This window comes from Charadrius vociferus, unplaced genomic scaffold (genome assembly GCF_000708025.1).
Source record: "Charadrius vociferus isolate BGI_N301 unplaced genomic scaffold, ASM70802v2 scaffold126, whole genome shotgun sequence".
Taxonomy (NCBI): Eukaryota; Metazoa; Chordata; class Aves; order Charadriiformes; family Charadriidae; genus Charadrius; species Charadrius vociferus.
The window spans coordinates 1081077-1108628 of record NW_009648894.1 but is presented as its reverse complement, the minus strand read 5'-3'; the positions used below and the strand labels follow the sequence as shown (position 1 = coordinate 1108628).

Below are 27552 nucleotides of genomic sequence, written 5' to 3'. Positions count from 1 at the left end.
AATTTTATTTATGGTTTCTTACAAAGAAACCATACACAGATCTCAAATGTTGATTGCAAATAACAGTATAATAAGCCAGTGAAATTATAACTTACGGATCAGGAAACAGAGGTACAGAACAGTTAAATGTTTCCAAGGTGAGACTATTCCATCTTTTTAACCAAAACAGGCATTAGATAAATTAAAATGTCTTTTAAGAATAGGAATCAAATCTCAGGATATTACTATCTTCTTGGGATATTCAGCCGTCAGATTAGAAACTAATATTTAGTCTTCCCCTCATTCTCAGTCCCAAGGAACCTTGTTTTCGGAATAGACCATGTGTGGCAGTTACAGGAACCTCCTGACAGATAAAGAATGTGGATTTAAGCATCCTTACAGGTGGTTTTTAAGGAAAATAGTTACCTAGTCTTTGCTCATAGGTGCCACTAAAACAAGAAATATGGTGTCTATTGAGTTGAGTGCCTCTGACATTACTTGGCATCTCAGCAGGGCTTTTCAGGGTTGCTCTTTCCTACTGTTGAACCTCAATTCAGATCACATTTTGAGAGGAATGGCATTTTTAGAACATACTTTGTATTTTAGAAGTAGCTAAGTTTCAGAGATACTATGCAACATCTATTAGAGAAATCCAACCTGATTGTCAAATCAAACAAAAAAAAATCCAACTCAAAACAGAAAAATATAACAAAAAGTATTGAAAACACAAGTGGTAAACAAAACTGATATTACATGTCTAGAAATGTCCCATTGTGGTTTTGGGTAATAAAACAGATATTGGATTAGAAACCAAAATATCATTAAAAACAGAAACCACAACTCTTTCAGCACAGTTACTATGCGTCCAGTTTGTCTATGCACATACATATTTTTACTTATGAGCATCACCAATATTAAAAAGATATATTGTTTGTAAATGTAACATACAAGTACAAAAAACTATAAATGCAAAATGTTTAAGAAGTAATTCCTTTTCCAAAAACAATTCATAAAAAAAGTCTTTGTCCAGGAGGTAAAACAATGTATTGCAACCCATCAGTGCAAAAGAACGTACAGCATTCACTAACATTTCCACATCTTCCTTACTAAGGGTATGCTTCAGTAAGGAAAGTACTTGACAATAAACCTAGGTAACAGATAAAATATTATGAAAAGGTGGTTTGATTAGATTTTCAGAGTTCAGAGAGGTAGAAGCAGCATTGCATTACATTCAAAGTTAATGATCAGATTGGGAGCCATATGCGACAAGTATATAGGATTAGTTTATTAGAACAAACAAAAAAATCCCAACCAAAACTCAGTATTTCAAGGTTTAGCATGTTAAAATTGTTTGCTGCCTAACCACTGTCATCACCCAAACAACTAGAATCAAACATCTTTAGAGTAATTAGATGCAAGTACTTGATAAATGTGTACATCATTTGTACAAGAAAGGAGGACTAGATTTGACCAGCCAGCTTTATTGACAAAAACCTATAGTAAACCCCACTTGTAACCCTTAGCCTAGGTTGAGCTGCATGTGATCCAAGACCAAGTTTGGTGAAAAAAAAAAGGAAAAAAAAAAAAATTGTGGTAGAGTAAAAATAGCAAAGGCCTGCAAGACTTGAAAAGTGAAAGCGCAGACAAGTTTTATTTGAAGAAAAGCTATTGTTTCCAATAGGATATGAAATCTTTTCTGAAGAGTTTTAGCCTTTACTTAGCCACCCGGGCTAGCAGCAGGAAGATCACATCACTAACACGTGAACTGATCCCAAACGGACAGGCTGGGGCATCTATCAAGTTGCCTCATTTCGCTGGTGTTGGAGCAGTACTAGAAATCTTCTGCAAGTGTGAAGCCCTGAGGCTGCGCTGCTGTGGAAGTACGATCAGCACCCTCCATTGTTGCTTAGGTGTTTTGGACACGGACCACACGATCTTTGAAATGTCTTCCTGTCTTTGTCAGTAAGAAATTACACTTCTCCATGGGATCTATGATTAACAAGTTTCAGCCTTGTCAAGAGGCATTTTCATAATCTCTATATCAACTTACATTGCTCTCTGTAAAAATACCCCGAGATGTTATTAATATTGTGAAAAAATTACATCTGCAGATAGATTACATCTTTGCATTTTAGCAAAAAAACCCATATGAATTGCTAAATATTTTTCAGTCAGTGGCTTTGCTGAGAGCAAATTGCTGCAAATTGGAAATCCAATTTATTTCATCACCTTCTCCCTTGCTTCAAAATTATTTTGAAACACCACCAAGATTTATGAAGCCAAGGGTAAATGAAAGCCTGCTGTGGAACAACAACTGGTCTGTGACAACATGTTTTAGCTAAGTGTCTAAAGGTGCCTGCCGGCACGTCCCCGGGCAGCCAGAACTCTGCACTGCAAACGGTCGAAGTGAGCCGGCACCGATAACAGCAAAGCAGCGGCGTTCAGTGAGGGCTGTAAATTCAGGCAGAGCAAGTTGTACTCAGGTAGCTGGCACGTACTGCACTCTGTCCTGCTGCAAGTATGCTTCTTCTGTGCTGGCCAGCTGTTGTAAAACTGGCTCTGATTTATGGCTGCAGCCTGTGTGATCATCGGCTACACCGGGTCCGTGCTGAAACTCACAGGTAGGCGAAGCGCAGGGCTCTCAGAGCACCTCCAAGGTTTCTGGTGTTTACTCTCTGTATTGTTTGAGAGGGGAGATGGTTTAACGGAAGATTGCTCCATGCGGCTGTGACTACATACGTGGAAACTATGAGGCCAAAATGCCCTAAGATAAACACAACAGGATTTAATGAATGGGAAGTGATGCTTGGCTACTCTCTGAGTGAGTCTCACATGCAATGTCTGTTAGCGCTGATCCCCGTGCATTGAGAGCAAAGACAGATTAGACTCCTGTGGTGGTACTTTCCAGATTGCACTATAATCAAGAGAAGCCATACAGACTTCTCATATTTCCTGTAGCCTGAGAATGCGCGCAGTAAAATCAGTTCACACAAAAAGCCATGTAACTGCAGCCCTTGAAGCCCTCCAGGAAATCATATACAGTGTCTAAAAGGCAACTACCACATATACCACAAAGCAAGGACATCAGGACTGACTGGCCTGATGATAAAATTCCTGGAACAATTGGTAATTAATCTTAGTTTGGAAGGATTTTAAAATGTTGACTTATATGACTAATTCCCTTTCACTCTAGTAAGTACGTATACGCCAAGAGACCTTTGCTTCTACAGCTCCTCAGTTGCTTCTCATGAAGTTTAAAAGAAAAACATGTTTGGAGCAGTACATCTGTCACGTAAGTGTAAGACCAACAAAAGATGGTCCAAAAATCACTTTTAATGGTGTCACAAAAAAGATAAACCAGTAAAACTTAACAGGGGTCTTATACTACAAACACTTCAGCAGACACAACTTTTTACAGGTTCAGGATGTCAGTTGGAAACTAATACTACATGGTGCATACCAAGTCTAAGCTTAGAATAATGATTCAAAATACGCAAACCACTCACCTAAAAGGCAAGGACACTCAGTCCCTGGGGAAGTTACTTTGGGCAATGTCTCAACCCAAAGGGAGGGCTTCCAATCACAGACCCACTGCTCTGAGGAGACCCCATTTTATAGCCTGATGGGATCTGGACTGTGGTCATCTGTTAATCGTGGTCACCTGTTGATCGTGGTCACGTAGCTTTCATTGCCTGAGGGGTCTCCAAGGTGGGCTCATTGGCTGAGGCTGTCTCTAGGGCTTGGGTGTCAGGGGTATGTGGATGGGAGTTGTTTGCCTATGTGACCAGCAGCTCACAAGCTTCCCACCAAACAAGCCACAATCCCCTTGTACCGTGCCATTAGACTTGTGGGGAAGGGAAGGGGCTGTTCATGCCACAACATCCCACTTAGGAACAGGTAAAAATGTCAAAAAGCTACACTGTCCTGATAGGTAGCATGGAAAAAGTTTTAGCTATAAGAGGAGCAGAATCAAAACCCCAAGGGTCATTGACACAGATTAAGTATGATTCTCCATTTCAGAGGTAGAAATTTGTCTGATGGCTGCTTATACATACCCACCAGGTTGGCATATGGAGTACCAACCAGTCAAATATCTGTGCTTTGGAAACACTTTTTGATTCAACAGTCATTGAAGCCATCATACAGAACGAAAATACAATTTGTTGCCTAATAAATCTAACCACTTCCTTGAGGCTAAAATTCCTCAGTCTGCTCTCTGGTGGCTCCTACCTTTTTGTCAAAGCAGCAGTTACTCTATGGCTCCATATTGTTCCACGTTATTCCATGCCCATGTGCTCTGGTACTTATTCTTTCATTTGTGTTTTCAATGCAATTCTACCTGGAGACTTTCTTACTAGAGCCTTAAAGAACTTACATCATGGTTATTTTAAGCATATATGGGTTGTAGCAGTCATGGAATCTTTTCAAAATTATAGCGATGCTGTGAACACACTTCTAACGGTGCTAGTCTCATGTGTGAGAACGCCACTAGTAAAAATGCTACATACAATAATATTTCCAAAAATAAAATTTCACCAGTGTTACCTGTGAGCAACAAAACTTTCCTGTGAGACTTCTAAATACCCGTGTTACCAGTGGTGTGAGGGACAATCACAACATGCTGTACCAGGTCTAGACACAACTTTTTGCTTTTCAAAAGGTATTTTATTTCAGAGACCATGCAAGCTCTAGCTATTTTAATAATAATTTAAAACAGTCAGTTATTCTTGACAAAACTCTTCTTATAGATTTTATATGGATGAACTATTTTGGAATGATTACCATAAATCGTTACGAGAAAAGGAAAACATTAACAATATAAATATGCACTCTTATTTATAAACAGTCATCTCATTTACAGGCCATAGGGAAAGTTTCAAGCTACTATAGAATGCATGCTTTAAATCTATGCTAGCATAGTAATTGTCTTTAAAGTGATGAGTCACTTGGATTCCAGCTAAGGCAAGCTCAGTTTGTATAGCTGCCTGCTGGGGTAATGAGATAGGATACAGACACAAGCCACCCTTTGCCCCTGAGATTTTATCAGGAATAGTTTTTAAGTGCTCTTGTCACATTTCATATTAGCATGAGTGCAAGAAGGGTTGCTGAAATTAGGTCAGGTTCTCCAAGCATTGCCAGACAAGTCACTCCAGAGAGGAGATCAGATTTTTCTAGTTTGATTGTTCCAGCGCTCTGGGCTTCTATCAAGTATTAAAACTGCCATAAGATGAAGCTGGTTTATTGCAGTTCTCTAAATTTGCTAGAACTATTGTTCTTCAGAGAATTTATAACACTGACAGCTATTTGATAGTCCTTTTTGCACAGTAGCCTGAAAAACAGGTTGGAATATCAAGTGTACGTCTTTTCCCTATAAGGATGCGATAATGTCACAGTGTAATACTAAAGAATCAAAATTTGGTTCATAATCAACAAACCCGAGCGACACATTTATCTAATTCCCATTCTGACACAGCTACCCTGTACAGTCACAACCGGTGGAAATTTAAAACCCAGGGAAGTAATGTAGCAGTGCATTGCTGAGCTCTAAATCCACAGCTCTCGCCCTGATACTCTTTTACCCTACAGGCCCATAAAAAATGCAGGAAACTCTATAGCTGCATTTACTGCCATCTTTTCCTTTTCTCAGTACTAACTTCGTGTGATTGCAACTTAGCTTACTTTGGTTGTGATTCTCTTTAATAAATAAACAGCTAAATAAAATCTCACTTCAAGATTTTGTACCGGCCTCTTTTTGAAATACGCAAACCTTTAAAATGAGATCTATTCAGATAGGCAGTAGTCTTTCCTCACAAAATATCCACACTGAAGAGGCCTGAAAAATTCACCTAAGATTCTGAACCTCTATAAAACCTTGGGTAGGAAAAAAGTTCACAGGATAATAACCTGTTCTCCACAGCAGCTTCCAAATTTTATCTTCCATTATGTTAAAAGCCTCAGATGATTTGATCTCACTAGAAATTCCCAAATGAGAAGCACAAATACAGTTAAAAGAAAGGAATGCTTTAAAATGAGAAAAGCTAAATAGTACTTCAACATTTTTGAAGGTTTAAAGCCTTTTTCTCATTTGGTCTTGGCACAGTGCTTTATATAAAACAACAAATGTAAATATTTATTACAAAGCCTGGTTTTGTATATCCAAAAATTTTAAGGATGACAGCCAAATGCCTTGTCAATTCACTGGGAGAGCCCAAATAGAAACAGCCCTTCTTTGTTGTGATATCCAGTGCACAATAATGGAGTAAACTCTCCTGCCAGAAAATAGCTATTAATTTTCTTTTCTACTATCTTGGACCTGGCCCACACCATAAATAAGTGGTTAGTATGAAGTATACAGTATTCCTAAGAATGCATTTACTGCCACTTTCATTATCTCCAGATTTTCTTCAGACTGTAAATGTATTCTGAGGGCAAACATGCGATATACAGGTAGGGATCACTTCACTAAACGTGTTAGTATTTTCATATGATTTATGATATCAACTGTTATTTGCTATGATTTTATGAGCAATATGCATCTGAATCAGAAAAAAAAATCAGCATTTAGAAAATAGAGACTAGTTTCTCTAGAGAAGCCATGTCATTGGTTTCTGGTTTATCTTGTTTACAATTAAAAGACATCAAGAAGCAATATCTAAAAAATTCCATGGCGAAATCAGACTGGATTACAAACCAATGACATTATAATGTATTTTATGATAAACCCACTAACCTGTGTCATGAAAAGGATAGGAGTTATACTTCTTAAGGAAATAGCATTTTAAAGATTTCACATTAAATAAATCCCTTGATATATTTATGAGGGATTAAATATTATTGAAACATAGCATTCCTTGGGTGAATTGGAGTTGTTTGCAATTTCATAGCTGTTTTCAGCACAAGAAAGAGATTGTCCTTCATTTTACCACAGTAAAATATGAGTCTTAAGGTGAATAAAAGCGCTTTTCCTGGAGTAACTGACTGTTGAACATTTTGGGAAAAAAGTAAACAGGAGCAAATATTTCTCTAATAAACCCACTGCATATCCTCCACTTTATCTTGTAGCACCTTTCTGAAGTGGTAACTAGTTGTAGTCACCTGATAAACCTTTGAGAAAGCATATGATCAAAGTACTAAAAGTACTTGAAACAGTACAAAAATGTATGTTTGTGAACTTCCAAAGGACTCATTTCAGTGTTAAAGAAATAATTTAATTTTAGCTTTCTACAGAGGAAATGTTGGGCAGGTAACTACATTTACAACTATAAATGCTGATAAATTTTTGGTAGCAAGAAATAAGCAATTCCATTTTTGTTGTGGAAGGATAAATATATGAACTGACCGCTACACTTAGAAAGAGGCAACATTTTCTCCTTATCTTATAAAATTATCTTACCATTTCATTAGTCTAGGCAAAAGCAAAACATGTTTTTCTTTTCCTGCCTGTATAATTATGAAGTTAACTAGAGGTGTATATACAACTCAGCTGAGAAGATGGGAGACTAACAGCAGTGCATAAATCAAAAGCAATCTAAACTTACTTGGTGTTCGCTCCTCAGTCTACAAAGTACAAACACAGCATCAACGCAGCACAAATCTTCACCAGAGGTTCAGCAAAAACTTGATCTTGCTACCAATTTTAGGTAGCATGTCCCCTTTAGGCTTTAGCCAGACTCTATGTGCCCAATTTGATTTTTTTTTATTATTTTTATTTGAATTCTGAAATTGAATTTCGAGGATCAGACTGTTGGTTTGGAAATTGTCATGTATGAATAGTGTTGCAGAAGCTTGACTTGCTTTTAAACAAACTTTCTTGAGTAGGAAGATAGTAGCTTGCAGTTGTTTGTTGAAACTCAAATCCCTGTTAAAGCTTTGAGCATCAAGGTGAACTAAATCCTACAGTTATTCTTTTAGAGATAACTAAGTTGTAACACTCCTGATGTAAAGACTAGACTAGATAGAGGAACACTACCCCAACAACTGCCTTTGCAGAGAAGAGCAGGCCAAACTCAGCTGCTACAACATGGGCTGTAGAAGCCAGTGGGCCAAAAGGGCTACAAAGATGAACAAGGGAATGGAGCATCTCTCTTATGAGGAAAGGCTGAGAGACCTGGGTCTGTTTAGCCTGGAGAAGAGAAGACTGAGAGGGGATCTCATTAAGGCTTGTAAATATCTAAAGGGCGGGTGTCAGAAGGATGTGGCCAGACTCTTTTCAGTGGAGCCCAGTAACAGGACAAGGGGCAACAGGCACAAGCCAGAACACAGAAAATTCCATCTCAACATGAGGAAAAACTTTAATGTGAGGGTGACAGAGTAGTGGAACAGGCTGCCCAGAGAGGTTGTGGAGTCTCCGTCTCTGGAGATACTCAAAACCCACCCGGATGCATTCCTGTCCAATCTGCTCGAGGTGAACCTGCTTTGGCAGGGGGGTTGGACTAGATGATTGCTGAAGGTTCCTTCCTACCCTGACCATTCTGTGACTCTGTGAAAACCTGAAGTCACTTTTCTGTCTCGGCTTGTGGAGGGAAGAGAGCCACTGTGTATTCAGGAGACAAAGAAGCTGTTGCCTGTGGGAGAAGCATTTTCCTATGTGCAGTCTGCCTTGCTTAACACCTTCTAGTCTTCTCATGTCCCATATTTACCTGATTACTGTTTGTCTTCTGTTCTGATGAAAACTGAATAAGGCAAAAATCCTGCTTTCATTCTACCCACAAATGTCTGATGTCTTCTGAAGGAATCACAGTTCTGCATATCATCCATTTCAACTACACCAATTCTCTTAGGTAGGTACAGATTTTTCTTGTATTTGGATCCTCGAGGACACCAGAAGAGCCCTGAAGCCTGTCCATTGGTATTTGTGTGTTAAAAATATCTTTGCATTCCTGTAGGGGTGCAGAAGTGTTTTGTGTAGATGAATTTCAATGACTTAACGCAGGAGTCAGGCCTGAAACTGCTATAGAAATGAAGCAGGAGCTTTGAAAACTATTCTAATGAAAGGGTCTGTGATTTATAAAATTTCTATTAAATTAAATTATACAATTAAAATGCATTGAGATCAGCTTTGAGATACATTTGGTTCATTATTGTAGTTCGCTACTCATGTTTATCTTTAATTTCTTCCTGGTTTCTCTCAAGGCAATCTCTGAAATGCAAGGGACTATTGCTTTAACTGAGGACACAGTCACTCAGATAAAGAGACATCTTAGTAACTTGGCATTTTAAAGCTTATGTTCCAGAGTTATGAACAACTTTGGAAAGACAAGAAGTGCTATCCAAATAGAAAATTTTATCTGATGGGCACGTTTTGGAATTAACAAAAGCGTGGAAAGCTCCTAGTACAGTCAGAACTGTGCAGTGCAGGAAACTGAAGAAGTTTATTGATAGCAATTAAACCGTTAACTTATGAAAAGAAGACGTTATTCTTTGAATTTCAGATTTCCAGACAAGCTTATTAATGAACTGGTGTTTGGGTACTTCACATATTGCATACCTTTGGCAGAAATGGAGGTGGCTGGGGGTGATAGGTAGTAAGTACAGTTTGCAATTTTTATTTTTTTTTTTTTTTTTCCAAAATGCTTACTTGTTTAAACTTCTAAATGTAAAACTGTACTCATTTGCAGGGATGTGGATGGGCTGGGAGTGTTAGACAGGATGAAATAACTATGTAATATCTGTCTCATCTCTCATTCTCCTCCCTTCTCTCGAGGCTGTAGCAGTAGATTGACAGTGAGTATTGTACCCTGCGGCTGCTGTAAGGCTGGATGGAAAGGACATATTCAGGGTAAAGTTGTTATATGTCATATCCTTGCACCAAAAGCCTGTCACATTTGTTTTCCCTCTGTAACTCTAGAGCCCACAGACTATTAAGATGTTTGGAGCAGGAGTTAAGCAGAAGCCAAGCTCCTAGTCTAAAAGTTGCAATTCTGGACCATCCACTCATTTGATGCATAATTTTTAGAGGTACATAAGCACACTGAGTAACTCCCGTCTGACTTCTAAGATCCCTAAAGCTCAGTTTCTGTCACAGTCTGAGCAAATCAGAATGTATCTCTTAAGGATTCAGGATCTAGAAACTAAGTATTTTCTAAGGCCCAGTGCTTCAAAATCGCCTAATGTGTGAACTGCCCTCTGAAAGAAAGTAAGTATGGTCACTGTCTTTCTAAAGATGGTTGACAAACACAGATCCCTATCCTTACGCAAGCTGTCTAACTTCACTGGAGATATTGGCTTGTTGCTTTCATCAGTAGGAGGTTGAAATCCCTGTCTCGTACTCCTCAAAGGACTATGCTTATGTCATGCTTATTGGCACTCCTCTGTTCCCGTTAGCACTCTATAGGAATTAATTTAAGGGAGTAGGTCAGAGAGAGAGCAAAGAAGGAATATAACTGCAGATGGTGCAAAACTGGGAGGACTGGCTGATACACCTGGGGGGTCGTGCTGCCATTCAAAGGGACCTCAGCAGGCTGGAGAAATGGGCAAACAGGAATGTCATGAGGTTCAACAAATGTAAATGCAATGTTGTGCCCCTGTGGAGGAATAACCCCATGCACCAGTACAGGCTGGGGACCAGCTGGAAAGCAGCTTTGCAGAAAAGGCTCTGGGGATGCTGGTGAACAAGCTGGACATGAGCCAGCAACATGTCCTTGCAGCAAAGAAGATCCAAAGCCCCCTGGGCTACATTAGGCAGAGCATTGCCATCAGGCCAAGGGAGGTGACCCTTCCCCTCTACTCAGCCCTGGTGAGACACGTCTGGACTGCTGGGCCCAGTGCTGGACTCCCCAGGACAGGAGAGTCATGGGCATACAACGAAGATCCACAAAGATGGTTAAGGGCCTTGAGCATTTGCTGCATGAGAAACTGAGAGCGCCGGGGCTGTTCAGTCTGGAGAAGGCTTGGGGGCATCTTATCCATGGGTATGGATACCTGAAGTAAAAGAGTAAAGAAGATGGAGCCAGACTCTTCTCAGTGGTATCTAGCAATAGGACAAGAGGTGATATGCACAAATTGAAATACAAGAAATTCTACTTAAACATAAGAAAAAACCTTTTTTTTTTTTACTGTGAGGGTGACTGAGCACTGGCACAGGTTGCCCAAAGAGGTTGTGCAGTCTCTGTCTTTGGAGATTCTCAAAACCTAGCTAAACATGGCTGTGGGCAACCTTCTCTAGCTGAGCTTGCTCTTAGCCCAACCAAGGGTGCTTGGACTAGACAATCTCCGTAGGTGCCTTCCCACCTCAGCTCTTCTGTGATTCGGTTACTCTCCAGCCTGGTGACCAGTTTATTGCTTGTGGACTCTAGTCTTTGCTCCAAGGACTGTTTTTGTATTTACATTTCATGGGCCCTGGAGAAAACATATAAGCAGTCTCTGGAATTGGGTCTAGATAGTTTTGGACTAGCGTTTGAGTATTCTGATTTGCCATGCAGTTTTATAAAATTTGGCATAAAAACCTTCTTCAGACAACCTCTAAAATAGAAGAGTGACCATGTTCAAATCTGTGAAAGATAAGGTATGTGTTCTCAGGGGAGGATTAGATCCAGTTCACTAGATAATGGATTACCCCTTCCAATCTCAAAGGCCTCTAAGCTAAGAGAAGGGCTACATCAAGATGTTTTGCTACTTTTTGCATTAGTCATCCCTAGAAATGTCTGGCTTCTGTACAGAATATTTGGGGCTTTTCACTGACAATCCTATTCTCCTCTACTGTCCTTGTGCTCTCTTCCAAAGTCTAGTGCAGAGATACGACCATGCACCTCAGGAAGTGTGTTTTGTTATATATAACTACTGATAGACAAATTGATAAACTTACCAAGCCCTAAGGGGTTACTTGAAGCACCCACAGATGCAGCTTAAAACTGCTGGGAAATCCCTGGGTTTTGAATTTTCCATTGAAGTCTTGTAGAAGTCTTTCCATTTTCTTACCTTTCTGCAGAGCTCAACTGATGGGATAATGCAATACTAAGCGAGGCATGGAAAAAATCTCTTTTGGGAAGGAACTCTCATCTTCATTAGATTTTCCCTGAGAGAGCTTGATCAATTATTTTCTCATTTAAGTAGGTAATATGAAACACTGTGTAATTAGAGTGAAAATAGTAGATGAGTGCGTAGCCAACAGGCAGAGCTAAAGAGAAGCAACCTAGTGCCAAAACGCTTACATTGACACTCATCATTGTTATCTAGCAGTCACAGAGATACCAAACACTGCTTCTTCCCTGTCACTGCATGGAGTTTTGTTCTGTCTTATTAGTCTTATCTTCACACAGCTAAAAGTCACAAGGACCCATCCACACTATAAGGTGCAGTAACATCATTTAGAAGTTTACTTTCCACTCTTTTTTTTTTTTTTTTCCCTTGGATCAGATTAATTATGGTAGAAGTATTTGCAGCAGCCTATCTGTCACCAGAAAACAATAACATAAGGCAGCCAGAACTGTAGTGGTAGTCTGACTGGAAGGGTATTACATGATCAGGTTAAACTTCACAAATTGAATTTGCTTCTATTTTGTTAAAAATCAGCCCCACAATGGATTAGCTAACGAAATGTCATTGCAGTGACTGAAGGATGCAAACCAGATATAGGTTTGTCGAGTATGTTTGTAGAAGAGATGTTTATATCTCAGATTTTAAATAGACATAGGGGATAAATGAATACGCAATGTGTTTTTCATCAAACATACTGCCTAGGAACTTTCAGTACTTGAGAAACAGTGCTGGTTGCCGGCTGTATTTCAGATGATCTCCTTATCATGTAGATCTCAGCAACAGAGGCACTGTGCAGACTTGGATTTCTTGTTACAAAAAATGCAAAAGCCTATGTTTTCTTTTGTTTAAAACGGTATAAAGCAGAAATTATTGCTTTTAGTAAAGTTTCACTGGTATAAAACTAACCTGAGAATTCAGAAGTGGTTTATGCATTTACATGCCATGCAGTAAGTCTCGCTAGTTATAAGAACATTAGAGAGCAAAGCCTGAATCTAACATCTGACATTGTTTTGTAGATGTGAATATAGTGAACATGAATGTCTCTTCTGCCAAGACTGACTGTCTGTTACCACGTCAACCGCCAACTTTGCTGGGGAACAAGCTTGACAATTCTTTGTCACAGGTGGCCATTTCTGAAGTAAGTAGGACACAAGTGCAGAAGAGAGGAAAGGCCCTTTTTACTATTCAAATAGTCATCCTGAACATACAAAAATCTGGAGAAAGCTAGGGACCTGCCTGTTTGTTCTTACTGTCTTGAATCTGGGATATGTTTTGTGTTGTGAATTCTGGAGGAAGAGGGGAAGGTATGAAATATGTCTCATATGACATAGATACAAGAGAATCAAAAGCGACTCTTGTTAAGGCTATAGTTTACATTCATACCAGAACTGTAAATGGCGAGAGCTTATTGCAAGTTCATTAGTATCTACCTCAAGTCATCAGGAATTTTCAGTTTATATCGCCTAAATCAAATCACTATCCATTATTAGAAAGTGTTTTTCTGTGTCTTCCTATGTAATACTAGCAGGCTGTAAAAGTGAAAGTGGTTAGCAATTGTTTTACTGAGAATTTGCAAAACATTAGGCACATGCCCAGTGTCAGCTAATATGTCTCAGCTGGGAAGCAGTAACTTCAGAAAAGAGTGATTGAAAAAGTATAGGAGATCTGATCACTTGCAGTCTGGTGTAAACTGACTGGTGAATACCAGTGTTGGTATTTGCACCATGCCATTCAAATCTTTTGTTGTTTTGTGGCATTTTTTTTCTCATTTTTTTTTTAAAGATGGAGTATGCTTTCTTACACCAAAAAAAAAAGTGGTGAGAACTGCTCTTGCTCTAGTTATGCTTCCTGAAAATTCAGACCATCCTTTCTGAGGTCCCTCTTGCCCATGATCCAACATACGCTACAATTATGAAATATCTGGAAAAAGATCTTCTGAAAAATTAGTTTTGGTCCACCAATACTGAAACTTAATACACAGCAGAAATTGTATTGGGGGGAGAAATGAAAGCAGAGCAAGGGAAGGAAACAAAACACCCCTCTTCATTCAAGTGAAGTACATAATAATTACTTCTAAAAAACACAGCTCTGTGAAGGAGAATCAAGGTCAAGAATTGAGGGTTAATTAAATGCAATCTGACCTAAGAATTTTGATGGCATATTAAAATATTACATGCTAGAAAAGAATTTACAACAAATAGTCATGTGCTTTCTTTGTCCACCCTAATAATGCCAGAAAAACTATGCCAGACAGTCAGCTACTCTGCTGTCTAGACAAATAGCATATTCTTGCTAATTGCAAGTACAAAAAGCCAAATTAAAAAGCAGTTTTTATGGTAGTAGGAAACGATAGAAAATGGACTAAGCTCTCATAAGCTTTTTTTCTTCTCATCATTTGAGATGGAATTGAAATCCTGCTCACGAAATTATACCGATTTCATCAACTATGAATATGTATTTTCCAAAATATATGGCTAGGAACATATGGATCTTATTTTCAATGCGTGTCTCAAGTTTAAGAGTTATTAAGTCATCCGTTTTGTAATATTTAAACTATTTCCAGTGTTAAAGCTCAACTCCTTAGACACAATATTTTCCAGCAACATTTGCAGAGAGTTGTGTGGGGTTTGTGTTTACCAAAGAGAATGAACTACAATGAGGAGAGGGTAATATTTTTTACATATTTGTTGTTTGTTTTGGCATTTACACAGTCACCTACAAGAACTTTCTCCCGGACACTTTCTTGTTCTGGCTTTCCTGTTACGTATCTGTTTTGCCCTGTTTGTCTTGAAGTGGAAAGGGAGATGCTTTGCATTCATGCAGGATGATGAATCACTGTGCAATTTAGAGTACATTGTCACTTGTATTCATTTCTTTACCAAATTACAGAAGAAGCATTATTCTGCATTGCATCTTTTCCTCTGAAGCCTTAGGCGAAGTGTACAAAAAAATTACCGTCAGTGAGGTCCTGGAGTGTGACAGAATGATTCCAATACTCATGGGACTTCTCATGTGGATGGTACCTGGGAAAAGAATTGCATTCATGGCTATAGCTCCGTTGTGGGTGTCATGTTTTCTGAATGCTGCTATGCTCTCCTGGGCATACTAAACCATCCAATGCATATTGTCCACTTACGCCTTTCTAAACTTGCTGATAATTACAGCTACTTGTTACTAAGCTGCTGTACCATGTATATAGATGACTTTTGTTTGTATACTTAAGAAGTGCAATACCCAGCCACTTCTGGCTTGGGATGGCAGCCATAAAGTAGGTGTACTCTTACTCCGGAGCTCATACTTAATCTTTGCACAGGAACATGAAGATGGCCTTTGAAGCCCCAGGTTAGGACATGCTACCAGTTGCTAGTGATAAAACTACCCGAGACCACCAAGACAACACCAACACACTTCAGCATGGAATACAAAAGAATGACTGACTTGCGTTCGTGTTCAGTACTCACAGCAGTGTCTCTCAAATAAGAAGAGTCAAAAGTGGTGGTACCACAGTGTAGATAATAGTATCTCTTTCTGTGTGGTTCTCAGTGAAATTTCTATTGCTCTGTTGCCCTTTCTGGACATCAGACATCACAAACAGTTGCAACACATTGCTCCAAAACCATCAGTATGGATGGTGGAGGAGAACAGGTAAAAGCCCATGCCACGTGGGTTATGATACTTGCAGAGTGCAGACAAGCAGATGGCAGGACAAATGCTAGAAAGTCCTTGCCAGAAAAGTCAAAAAGAGTTTTCATGTGAGGTGGTGTGCTGCTGGATGCCATATCTGGTATGCAATGACAGGGACACCTGGGATACTCTGAATCAATTGTCAGGCCTGAGATATGGCTGCTGATTGCCCACCATGTACCCTGGTGAGGACAGCCTGGGCAGCTACCTAGCAGACCAGTGCAGACATTGTCCTGGTGCCTTCCCTGCAGTATGACAACCCATGGAGAGACAGCAGAATTTGGCGTGGTCTTAAATTAAGACTGGAGTGCGTCATAATAACTGACTGGTCTATTACCCTATGCATACCTCTTGCCATCTCTCTGGGATAGGTCAAGTTAGTTTCTGCTGGCCCCTGGGAAAAGGATGAGGCAGGGTTCCCAAGCCAGCTTCAGCGGGACAAAATTACGTCACATATGGACACATGTATAGTACTAGTTAAGTGGTTGGTCAGCATTATCTTGGGCCAATATGTAAATGGTCACTATGCAGATTTAGGTTGCCAGGTAATCCTGTGTTTAATGCTCTCTGGCAATGTCAGAGCAGGAGGGACTGTCACACCATGCTCCGCCTGGGTGCCCTGCAGATGTAATGTGGAGGTGGACCATCCTGGTCATGGCTACAGACCTTGCCCTTTATTTATGAGAGTATTGTAGGAGGTTCCTCTGCAGAGATGTGGCATTCCCTTGGGTCAGCCTGACCCCTGGGGCGCTGCGGATTATTGCACTGCGGGAGCCGCACTCACAGGGTTATCAGCCAGATCGCTTCCACCGTATCCTTCACGTCCAGAGCCAAGACAATGTGAACCGTGGGAGTCTTTGCCCTGAAGTGAGCTCCTGCAGGACAATACAGAGGCAGCTATAAAAACTTTGATTCTTCTGCTACAGGTGCTGAAGCGCTGCACTGCAGTGCGCCTCTCTGGAGTCCCCCTGCCTGCTCTGTCTCCTGTCACATCTGCAAAAGGGAGAGGCATCAGCCCTCTGCCATGCCCGCACCAGGATGCTCTTCTGTGCTGCCGCCGGTGGGAGCTTGGCAGTGACTTCAATGCAACCAGAAGTCTACGCAGGGAGGGTCTCCCATTGTGCTCCATCCTGTTTTCAGAGACATAAAAGGAAGAAGGCACTTCTTACATTCTCCTACGTGACCAAGAGCAACAGCTCCACGGGTGGATTTTTTTTTCTTTTGGGGAGAATGGTGGGTCTAGTAAAATAAATGGCAGGACTTTTTGTTTTGATTAAAGCCATTGTGTAGCTACCTCTTGTATTTTCTGTAGTCACAGAAAATATGTCCTACGGCTACACTCACAATAGAAGGCAGCTTATTTTTAAGATGAGAGGAAGACTTGACAAAAGGTTACAGTAAAGCATGAAAAGATAACAACATTGATAAAGTATGCCCTTATCATAAAATTATCAGCCCTAATCCTCGCTTTGATATAAACCTGGTTTTGGTTTCTAGCTGCAGGCTAAAAATTGTTACAATGATAATATGCTTTCTCAAATGCAATGGCAAGGTGAAAGAAAAACAATCCAAATATATATATCAAAACTAACTATGTGTTCTTATATGAAAAAGGCATTTTTTGTCTCTGGAGAAATGCCACATTCAAGCCTAAAGCATAAAATACAGTGAAGGAATAGATGGCAGTATTTAAAACATGCAGATGAGCTCCAGAAACTTCTAAGGGCATTAGCATAGCTGGCTGCAAAGAAGGTGCTATTTATCTTAGAAGTCACTGGGTAATGTGTAACATATACAGAAAAGAGAGGTACAAGGTCAGCTCTCTTACGCTTAGGAGCCCTGCTAGTTTGGAATTGAAAGTATTTTTTATGAGGCCCTTTGCCATTTAACTTCCAGGAAAAAATACAATAGCAAACAAATTCTTTCAACCTTTCCTCTTCTCTCTCATTTTCTGTGTAGGAAAGCAAGATTTTTTTTTTTTTTTTTTTTTTTTTTTCTTGTTTTTTTTTTTTTTTTTTTTTTTTTTTTTTTTTATCTTGAGAGTGCCTGAAAACTAAGAATAGATGAAAGAGAGAAATACTAACCAGCTTCTTCCAGAAAAATTCCCATATCTATAGATTCATATATTTTAGGGTTTCAAAGGAACATTATGATTATCTAGTCAGAACTGCCTGACAGGCTGTAAAACCTCACCAAGTAATCTCTCCATCAAGCGCATAACATCTGTTTGAGTAATTGCATACCTCTTAGAGAGATACCCAGTCATGATTTAAGGGCTGCAAGTGATGAAGTTCTGCAGTCCTTACTCAGGATTTGACTCAATGAAAACATTGGCATATTATGCTCTCTGTCTGTTAGGTTTGGAGGAACAGAAAGAAATACCTGGCTTTAAATAGAGCCTTGTTTGAAATCTGTATGAATAAACTCTAAAGAATTTAAAACAAACAAAAAGAGAATGCATCATAAGAATACTTGTGCACCACCTTCTCTTTTGTAAGGGCGCATGTTCTTCTACCCTTTTTCTTGAGCTCTTCAGAGAACATTGACAAAACAGATGAATCCTGCAGGTGGATCTCTTTGGGTTTAAACTGATTTAGTTCTCTAATTCAATGACTTATAGGAATAGTTTTCAGTATGATGCATAGTTCCTAATATACAGACTAGTCTTGTTTTACGTGTGGTAATGCTCCACCTTCAGTATGTTTTTACAGATACTAATGTCAAGAGAATTATAGCAGAGGCACCAACTTTAAGTAGTGAGATAAATTCTCTCACAGGTGCCGTAGGAATTCAAACTTTTGTACAGTAACAAGACTTCAGGTGTTCAGACTTGACAGCAGGGCAAAACGGTGACCGAACTGCTCACTTACTGACATATACCACAAAAACATCTGAGCGCTGTGGCAGAAATAAGGACTGACTGGCATTCTGATCAACATATTTGTGGAAGCTGTATAAATATATTTGGTTGTTAAATGTGATCAAGAATCCTGATAAATATATATAGCCATTTTTTGAACAGACGCGGATGCGATATGTTCAGAGATCACGTCAGGATGTGAACCTGTGCTCATATGCAACTTTAAAGTACGCACTGCCAGAAATTACTTGCTGCCTTTCACACACGTTAATAAATAGTAGAAAAATATAGCGGAATACAATATTGCTGAAACATGATCATGTTGGTAATCTTGTTTTCTGCAGTACTGAACATTAAGCATACATAAACATTCAAACTACGGTAGCTCTGCTTTTCAAATAGCAAATGTTTCCAATATTCATTTGCACCATCTGATACAAGAATAGATTTTGCTTACGTCCAGTGGTGTCCTGCTATTGCTTGAATTGACTGTCACAGCTGAAGGTCATGGATTGACTCGGTGCCAATACAAACAGATGAAACCACTTTTAAAAAATCTTACCTTACTAAAAGCAAGCACAAACTCCTGAAAAATGTAAACTTTGAAAAGAAAAGCATCAGTCATGGCTTCTCAGCTCATCTTTCAAAGTTAAACCAACAGAAAAAAGCAGTCATAATATTTGCACACCTAAATAAAACAAGCTAGGATTTTACTTTGGGACTTAAAACAGCTCCTTTCCTTTCCCTAGTCAGATAGAGACTTCTTGTGTGACCTTGGATAAATTGTTTGGGACAGGGTTTCTGAAGGTATGTAAATGCCTAGATGTACATTTAGATGTGCATTGGGGTATTTGCTGTGGATTCTCGTAACTAACAGGCGCTGAAAATGAGTGCATATCTACTTTTAAAATTACCTTTAAGTGTTTTTCCTAAGGGTAATTTGTGGATGACTAGGGGCCCACAAGCCCACGAATCTGGGCTATTATAAACAACACAATTAGTAATTATTTTCACTTTAAATTTTGTTGATAAGGTAGCATGGTGCCCCTGAAGCCTTGTAATATGAGAATAATTGTACCTTCACTAGCAGCTGTCAAATAAACACAAGACACATTGTGAGACAACCATATTGTGTCATAATGTAGCCATATTTCAAGCTTGAGTTAAGACAAGGGAAAAAAACCCACATGCTGCATAAAGAATATGTTTGTTTTGTAACTTGCTCTTCATGTTTCCACAGTTCATCGGGAGGGAGAAAGAATGCATCTCAATTCTCACACAAAAATCTAAATTAGGTACAGGGGAGTTCTTACACCAAAAACTGATAGTGCGTAAGTAGCAGAAACTGGACAATTGAGTGTGGCTTGGTACCTCCTGGAGGTTGCTCAGCACCTCAGAATCACGGCAGAATTTGTATATTTGTTTCAGGCTTGATTCTGCAATGCCAAATTAAATGAGTCATCTCAACTTATGCAGAATTCCCTTGAAATCAAGAGAACTAATTACACAAAAATCACTCAAGATGGAAGGAGTTGCAGTGAGGCCCTGCGAGAGCACAGCTACATGCACTTTAGACAATTGAAAAAGCTCTTTCCACAATGCACATCGCATGTGTATGAATAAGCTAATTGCTGACGGGAAGGCATTATTGGTGTTTATTAAACATGATGGCTCAGAAGCAACATCTGGCTTAAGGAATCCCTTGATTTGAGGAGCATGGACGGGTTGTTAGGGAAAAATAATTTAAACATATTTCTTATAATAATTCATAAACATTTGCTATTAGCAACCATCAGAGGTGGGATAATGCAGAAGGTTTACTCTGACAGTTACCATAGTCCAATGCTTCACTGTCACAGATTCCATAACATGTATGAGAAACTATCTTCCAGTCGGAAAAGGGCATTCTCAGATCTCTAGATCATAAACTTCAACATTTACACTTGTCATTTTTTACCTGCCACGGTGGAGCAGTCACTATTGAGGATCTTTATATTGACAAAGTAGATATTGCAGATATTATAATGAGATTGCTGTATGCTATTTAACAGTTTAGTTTTGCTATAGTTTTTAGTTTTATAGAAATACATTTATTCTTTGTACTAAGAGGCAACAAACTTTTCTGCTTCAAATTATTCAACTACAGTTAGTCCACTTTAATTATTGCATATAAAAGTGTTTTATTCTTTTTTTCAATCAGTGACTGGCAGAGATCACTTAGAGCATTCAACTAGAACAGTCTCAATAAAAACTAATGAAAAGCTCCTGTGAGTTTGAGCATGGGATCTGGTAAACTCAATAACAAATAAAACATAATTCTAAACATTCATGTTTATGAAAAAAAAATTACAAAATCTGAACAATAAGTTAATAAAGTGAAATAGTTATCTACTGTTCAGATATAAAAATCCCAGTAACTTAATTTATATATCACTATAGCAGACATGACAAAATTGTGAATAATGCTATCCACTGTCACAAGTGGTACTTCAAGATTTCCAACAGAAAACTTATATTTTAATTTTCTGTTCATATATAGCCAAAAGTAAGAGGCAAAGCCAGCCTAATAGTAATCCAAGGTTCTGTAGGAGAAACATCAACCAGGGTCGCCGTGTCTGAATATGAGTCATTTCAGGAAGCTAAAAAAAGAATAAGACACCAGAATGAGAGCCAGATATATTCATCTCTGGGAAAAAAAGTCTTATGGGAAAACAAGACAAACTTCATTAAAAAAGACTTAAAAAATGCTCAGTTTCTGAATATAGCTATTAATCTGTAGTATGTTCTGTACATTGTAACAACACAGATCTTGACAGTGAAAAAGTTCAATTAGTAAAATTCTACCCACTTTGGTTCTTTTACCAGCACTAACAAGAATTATAAATAAGATTCCAAAATTTGTTAACTTCTCAATAGTTATTAGTAATTTTATACAGCTGTCTGTAAGGAAATGCTTATTTAGTAAAATTAGTGATTCCCTTTTGTGGGAATAAACTAGTTTGAGGTTTTTTGTTTCAGTACTATATATAGGGTCAATTCTGCGCTTACTGGCAACACTCCTATTTACTTGGGCTTTAGTAAACATACAAGTAGAAAACAGGATTTTTTAAATATGTTTTAAAAAATACACCTAATATTTTTCTCTGTGAGTCTTAAATCAAGTAAAGGAGCAGCAGCTGTTTATAAACATCTTAAAAGCTACTCACTTTGACCTTCCACCCTACATGGTCTCTTTTATCAAAGTTTTACACAAAATGTATGTCTCAACAGAGCCTGTGAAAATTATGCCTCAGGCTGACACTCTCTTAGTATTTATGCTTTCTGTACTACAGACACCAGTGATGACCGCTGATATTTTCACACCAACTTTGAAAATAAATATAGAGCAATGGGCTGGTACTGACCTTTGGTTTTGGTTGGTTGTTTTTTTTTTTTGTCTATTTGTTGTGAACATCAAACCAAGAGCGAGTGGTCCCAGCACCCTCACATCACGTTGCCTGGCTGCTCCACTCCCAGCCTGCGCTTGAATGAAGCTACTTATTTCCTCCGCTCATTAGAGCCTCCTCACAGGAGCTCTAACAGCATCAGCCACTGGGAGACAGTGGAGTGGTGCCGACCGAGGAGGCTAACGGGGTATGTATACATCTATTAGCTATGCTTGTCCTTCCCTGTGGCAGAGGGGGCGTCTCTGGCTCTGCTTCTCCGGCACTCTTCTTTCTCGGGAAGTTGGCATGGGCCCAAAAGAAAACTATAGTGAAAAATCTGCCGCCACTTTGAAGTTTTGCATAAAAATAACAGGCAAACCCAAAGGCAAAGGTCCTGGATCTTCGTAACAACCAGGCACTGGTTTAAATTATGGTACAAATTTGCATCTTAGGAACTCATGTAGTTATATTTAATTTGCATTTAAGGATCATCAGAAACATTTAATCTAAAGCCAATGTAAACACCTCAAAGCTGATGTAAATCAAAATCTGAACTGACAGCTTGTAAGTGTTTGGTCCACGTCGTTTTTGTTTTGTATATAAGTAAAAACTGTTAATTAAGACCTAGGCCTGAATCCAGGCTTCCAGTCTAGATCTTTGGTCTTACTAATTTATACTTATAAGCAGTCTATTTTGTCCTCTTCCATGACTCAACAAGTTCTCTAAATAGGAAACTTTTTCTCCTCCCACAGCAAAAGCTAGTATTTTCTCTTATCGCCATCAGTGCCAATTTATGAGTTACGCACATGCACAGTAAGTCCCCAAGAAAGTTTTAAAAAAGAATTCCCAGCAGGTAGAACCCTTCCTATATCCAGTGCAGATCTCTGCTCCCTCCACCTGGCCTATACGCATGTTATCAAGTGCACAGACTGTTTCTATAGCATTACCTAGTGTGACGTCCCTGTGTATCTCTTTGGAAATAAAAGCTGATTGCTGACACAGTATGAGATATGTCACAGTCCCCAGCTCTCTCGGAACTCGCCTATACACAAATGTCTGTGGTACAACAGAGAAAAGCTCGTTGTTTGGGAAGCATAAGCCTATTCAACTGGCAGATGCAAAACACTTCAGAAACTGATGGAAGATAGCAGCACATCCAAGCTGTTGGATGCCATCACACTTACTAATGCTTGAAGTCTGCTGGAGGCAAAAGAGTTACTGTTAATCAAGGGACTAATCTATTCCCACTCCAGCTCATGTTTTCATCATGAGCACACAAAAGATATAAAGAATTAGGAAGCAGCATGCTGAGAGAAGTCATGAGGGGTTCTCAACCCTGTGCTGGCTAGAAAAGAGTTCTGCCAAGCTGGGGCATATATGGCACAACTGCTGCACTGCAACAGCCCAATAAATCACTTAAAAAGTACTCCTTTATCTACAAAATCCGAAAGATTTTCAATGTTAGTTGAGGAAATTTCAGTTCGTTGCCTCAGGCAGTGGTTGGCTAGCTCCTATTTCTTGATATCCTTATTGTCTTTCTTGCTTCTATCTCCCTCCTTTCAAATTTGACAGTGACTCTTGCTGGTCAGGAACACAATAAACTAATATGATCTGTACAATCACTCAGAAATGACGTGCCAGTCATTGGGGTTTAATACAATGGGGTTTAATACATTGGGGTTTAATACAATGGGGTTTAATACATTGGGGTTTAATACAATGGGGTTTAATACATTGGGGTTTAATACAATGCATGGGATTTCATAAATATTTATCCCAATGATTATTTCATAGATACTCATTTAAGAGGCTGATACAGGATTTTCAAGTTTGTTTCCCAAGAGGAAAAGGGGACATGTTTTGTCAAAGAACCAGTTCATTAGGAGTGAGTTAGTCTGCTCCGTTCCATATAATGGTGTCTCAAGTTTCAATTCAGATTAAAGGCATGTTAAAGAAAAGGTATGTTATTAATGAAAGGATCTCTGGAGACAGTGCAAAGTTATGATTGTACTTATGACCTCTAAACAGATATCAAGTACAAAATATCTCACTATATTGCTCACAAAAAGCTAGTTTTCAGGGGATTTAATTTTGATTAAACAACTAAACCCACAATATTACAGGTTTTTACTCACACACATATCTTGAAGCAACTTTGCGTTGCAATATTACAGCTGTGCATACACATTTGCAAGGCAAAGTACCCCTCCCTTCCACCTTCCCCAATTACTGGGAAGATGAAGTTTTGCAGAATTCCTTGGGGAAAAATGATGAAGGACAGAAATGATTTTATCTTTTGTCCTTTTCCTCAGATTTTTAAAATTGTTAGCCTACCCTTCTTGTTAATGGAGCTAGAATGCCATTTGTAGAAATGCAAAGCCTTTAATTAACCACAGAAGTAGATTCATACAATCTTAACTGGTGGCAATCTCACAGTGCTGTCCTGTCAATGAACCTCCATCCTATACTCCTCAATGTTCCTCAATGCAGCAACCAGTGAGGTTGCTCAGTCTTGTTTACCTGCTGCTTTCTTATTTATGTATCTGCTGCTCTGACAAGCGCAAAAATAAGTGAAAGCCCATAAAACAAGTACTGAAAATTTTAGCTAAGCTTTGTACACCGTGAAGTGTTTGTACCTAATTGGCAGGAACACTGTTTGTAGACGAGAATGAAGCAGAGAATAAAAGTTATTTCTGTGCAGAAAGTTGAAAAATACATAAAGCATGGCTGATTTTCTCTTGAGATGTACTGTACAAACATACAAACTTTTCAGATCTATAGATTCCTGCAGTGCTACAGGAATATTTGTTTAAATAAAATAATCCCTGTGATATTCAACACTTGCACTTCTGACAAATATAGGTGAGCAACCCCACGGCAATTCTTTTGACAAAATGCAGAGAAAGGCTGATTGGAATCCCTGTTAATTAAAGGGAGGTGAGACAAATAAGATCTTCCCCTCTCTCTCCCTTCTTTCTCCTCTTCACATCAAGAATATGGTGACAAGCTGAGAACAAGGGAATACAGGTCTCTGTCTCTGCCTGGAGCTGTGTCATCTCTCAGGATTTACAGCTGGCACATTGCTTTGAAGACTCAGGGGAAAACATGGTGTTGTTCTGAACCTTGTGGATCCCTGATGGATGCTGATCCTACACTGAAGGAGAAATACGCCTAAACCATTCTTAGCCACATTAGTAAACCCATACCTACTGAGTAGGTAGGCAGCCTCACTTCCAAATTTCTGTGTGTCAGAACAAGATGCAACTTGGTACACAGTGATCTTGTCTCTTATTTACCACCTCAGTCAGGACTGTTGACACATCCCCAATCCTCGGGCAGTTCCCTCATATGCTCTTGGGAGCACTTTATGTTCATTTTACTTCCGTTACAGTAGCAAAAATAAATAGACTAATATACAACCAAGATCTAAGGTCAATTATTACAACTAAACTATCAAATGGGTTATAATACATATCAGGTTTCAAGTATTATGCTTGAACCTGGTAAAGAGTATCTCGGGCATGAGGTGGGGGGTGGTAGCGAACACAACAGAGAGACAGCCAGGCTAGGGAAAAACACAGTAATAATTTATGAAGACACAGACCTCTTTTTTTCCCACCTCTTGATCTAATTACTCAAAATATTCAGTCTTTCACAAGCTGGCAAGCAACTCTACATTAATACACATTGGTTAAAGAGCCATGTGATACTTAAAATAAGCTGGTGAGGTAAGTAAGTTCTACGTTGTTACAAGTGTAATAGTTAGCCATCTCTTCAATAAATAATGTGGCCTGAGAGAGCTGCCTGAGTTATGATTCTGCCGCATGCTTCCACAGTCCTTAGACCTTCTTCCTAATGTATAGTTTCACACTTTATTTTTCTGTAGCCAGATCATTGCTATTGAACTGGAAGTATGAAAAATGTTGGGCGAATATGAAAAAGTTGAGGCAATCTGGTGGGTTTTGAATTGCTTAGAGGCTCATCCAAACCTCTCTGAGAAAGAAAGGCTGGCCAGGAAGAGCACAGGATAAGCATCTTGCATTTTAGTTCAGAAACAGCAAATTCATGTTGAAACCATGTGTGGAAAACAGATAAAAAAATGTGGAGTAAAAAGAAAAAAAAAAGTAACTTCTTCACAATTTTAAAAAATCCTGCAGGTTGAAATGTTTGTTACACTAAGTAACTCTTCCAGGCCTAGAAATGTATTGTTTACCTTTCCCCCTTGAAGACTCCTTTATGCCTTTCTTGTATGTTGCTCTGTTAATAGCCTTTATTTCATCCTTCATTAGTAATTACACCTATCATAGCAGTGACACCAAACAAAACCAGACTACTGTTCTAAGCACTGCACACACACAGGACAGATGACACACTTTTTCCCTCCAAGTTAATCGACCTGCGTTTGTCTGACAGTCATCTGTGATGTGGCTATGTTCAAAGGAAAATATAACAATAGACTGAAGTTCTCACCATTTCTGCTAACGATAAATACAAGAACATTCCAGCTGTAACAGTAAAAATCCAGTTTTGAATGCAAGGGTCAGTTGATACAGAAAGGCCAATATAAAGTCCTAAGAATGCCGTTAGTGCACTTATGAAATTCATCAAAATTGCAACCTTCGTGGGGAGCCCTGTACTTAGCAGCACAGCAAAATCTCCTGCATAGAGAAAAAGACAGAAAATTTATAATTTAGCTGATAAATGTATTTGTAAAACTCTTGGTAGTAAAACATGAAGGAAAAGAATTAAGATATGCACAAAGATAGGGAATGATGGAGGCCTGCCCTTAGATTTCTGTAAAATTAGTTATAAACTCATCCTGTGAGAAAAAAACAAAAGCAAAAACCCCATATTGACTTGCATTTGTTTAGCTGTTCTTAAAGATAGCATACAGTATACAGGAGTGGCTTTCTGTTAGTTCTCGATGTTCTGTGACATTTCCAACTTGGATACATGCAAAAGTGAAGTCACATGCTTTCCCAGAGTTTCTAAATCTTTCTCGATTGGGAACTTGCCAGTTCAAATCATGTGAGGATATTTGCAGCATGGGCTCTGAGCGTTTTACAGGTGCTGTAAGTCAGAAAAACCAACACCAGTCCGATTCCAGTTTGAATATAATTCCACTGATTTCAACCTAATTGTCTTTGGTAAATTGTACATCACAATTGAATCACAGATTTTTCTTCTAAAATAAACTATTTCATAACAGGTCTACAGTAAAAGATTTTGAAAATTCTTCTCTGTGAGTGTAGAAATGCCCTTTGACACTGGGGCACTACTGCCCCAGGACAAAGAAGGTCTGTCTTTGGAGTTAGCTGTTTAGGATTTTGGTAATTTCTTTGCTATGCAAACAAGATTCACCAGTTTTACAGCAATGCCCCATCCCACCTTTTTGTTTGGGGAAGTTTTCCACACAGACAGCACGTGAAATCTCCAGTCATTTAAGAACAGAAACGAGAATCCACGGTTCTCATCTCAAATTTGCCAGCGTATATATATTCCTCAACACAATGTCAGAAACAGCTTCATCCACACTGAAAGATTTACCTCAAGGAGATAATTGAGGACAATGTTCAATAGAACAACCTTCCTGTCCTGCCTGCTGGTAAAATAGGTAATTTTTTTGTT

At 39.0% G+C, this 27552-nt stretch overlaps 1 protein-coding gene across 1 annotated transcript in view; it reads right to left on the bottom strand.

The window, feature by feature from the left end:
- Window positions 1-20531: 20531 nt before the first annotated feature.
- SLC39A12 (solute carrier family 39 (zinc transporter), member 12) overlaps window positions 20532-27552 on the bottom strand; it is a 34562-nt gene continuing 27541 nt past the window's right edge. Inside the window, exons 11-12 of the mRNA XM_009887124.1 lie at window positions 26395-26582; window positions 20532-21138 (exon numbers count right to left, since the gene is read on the bottom strand). Coding sequence (XP_009885426.1) covers window positions 21010-21138; window positions 26395-26582 — 317 coding nt within the window. The 3' untranslated portion in view covers window positions 20532-21009. The remainder of the gene's footprint in view (window positions 21139-26394; window positions 26583-27552) is intronic.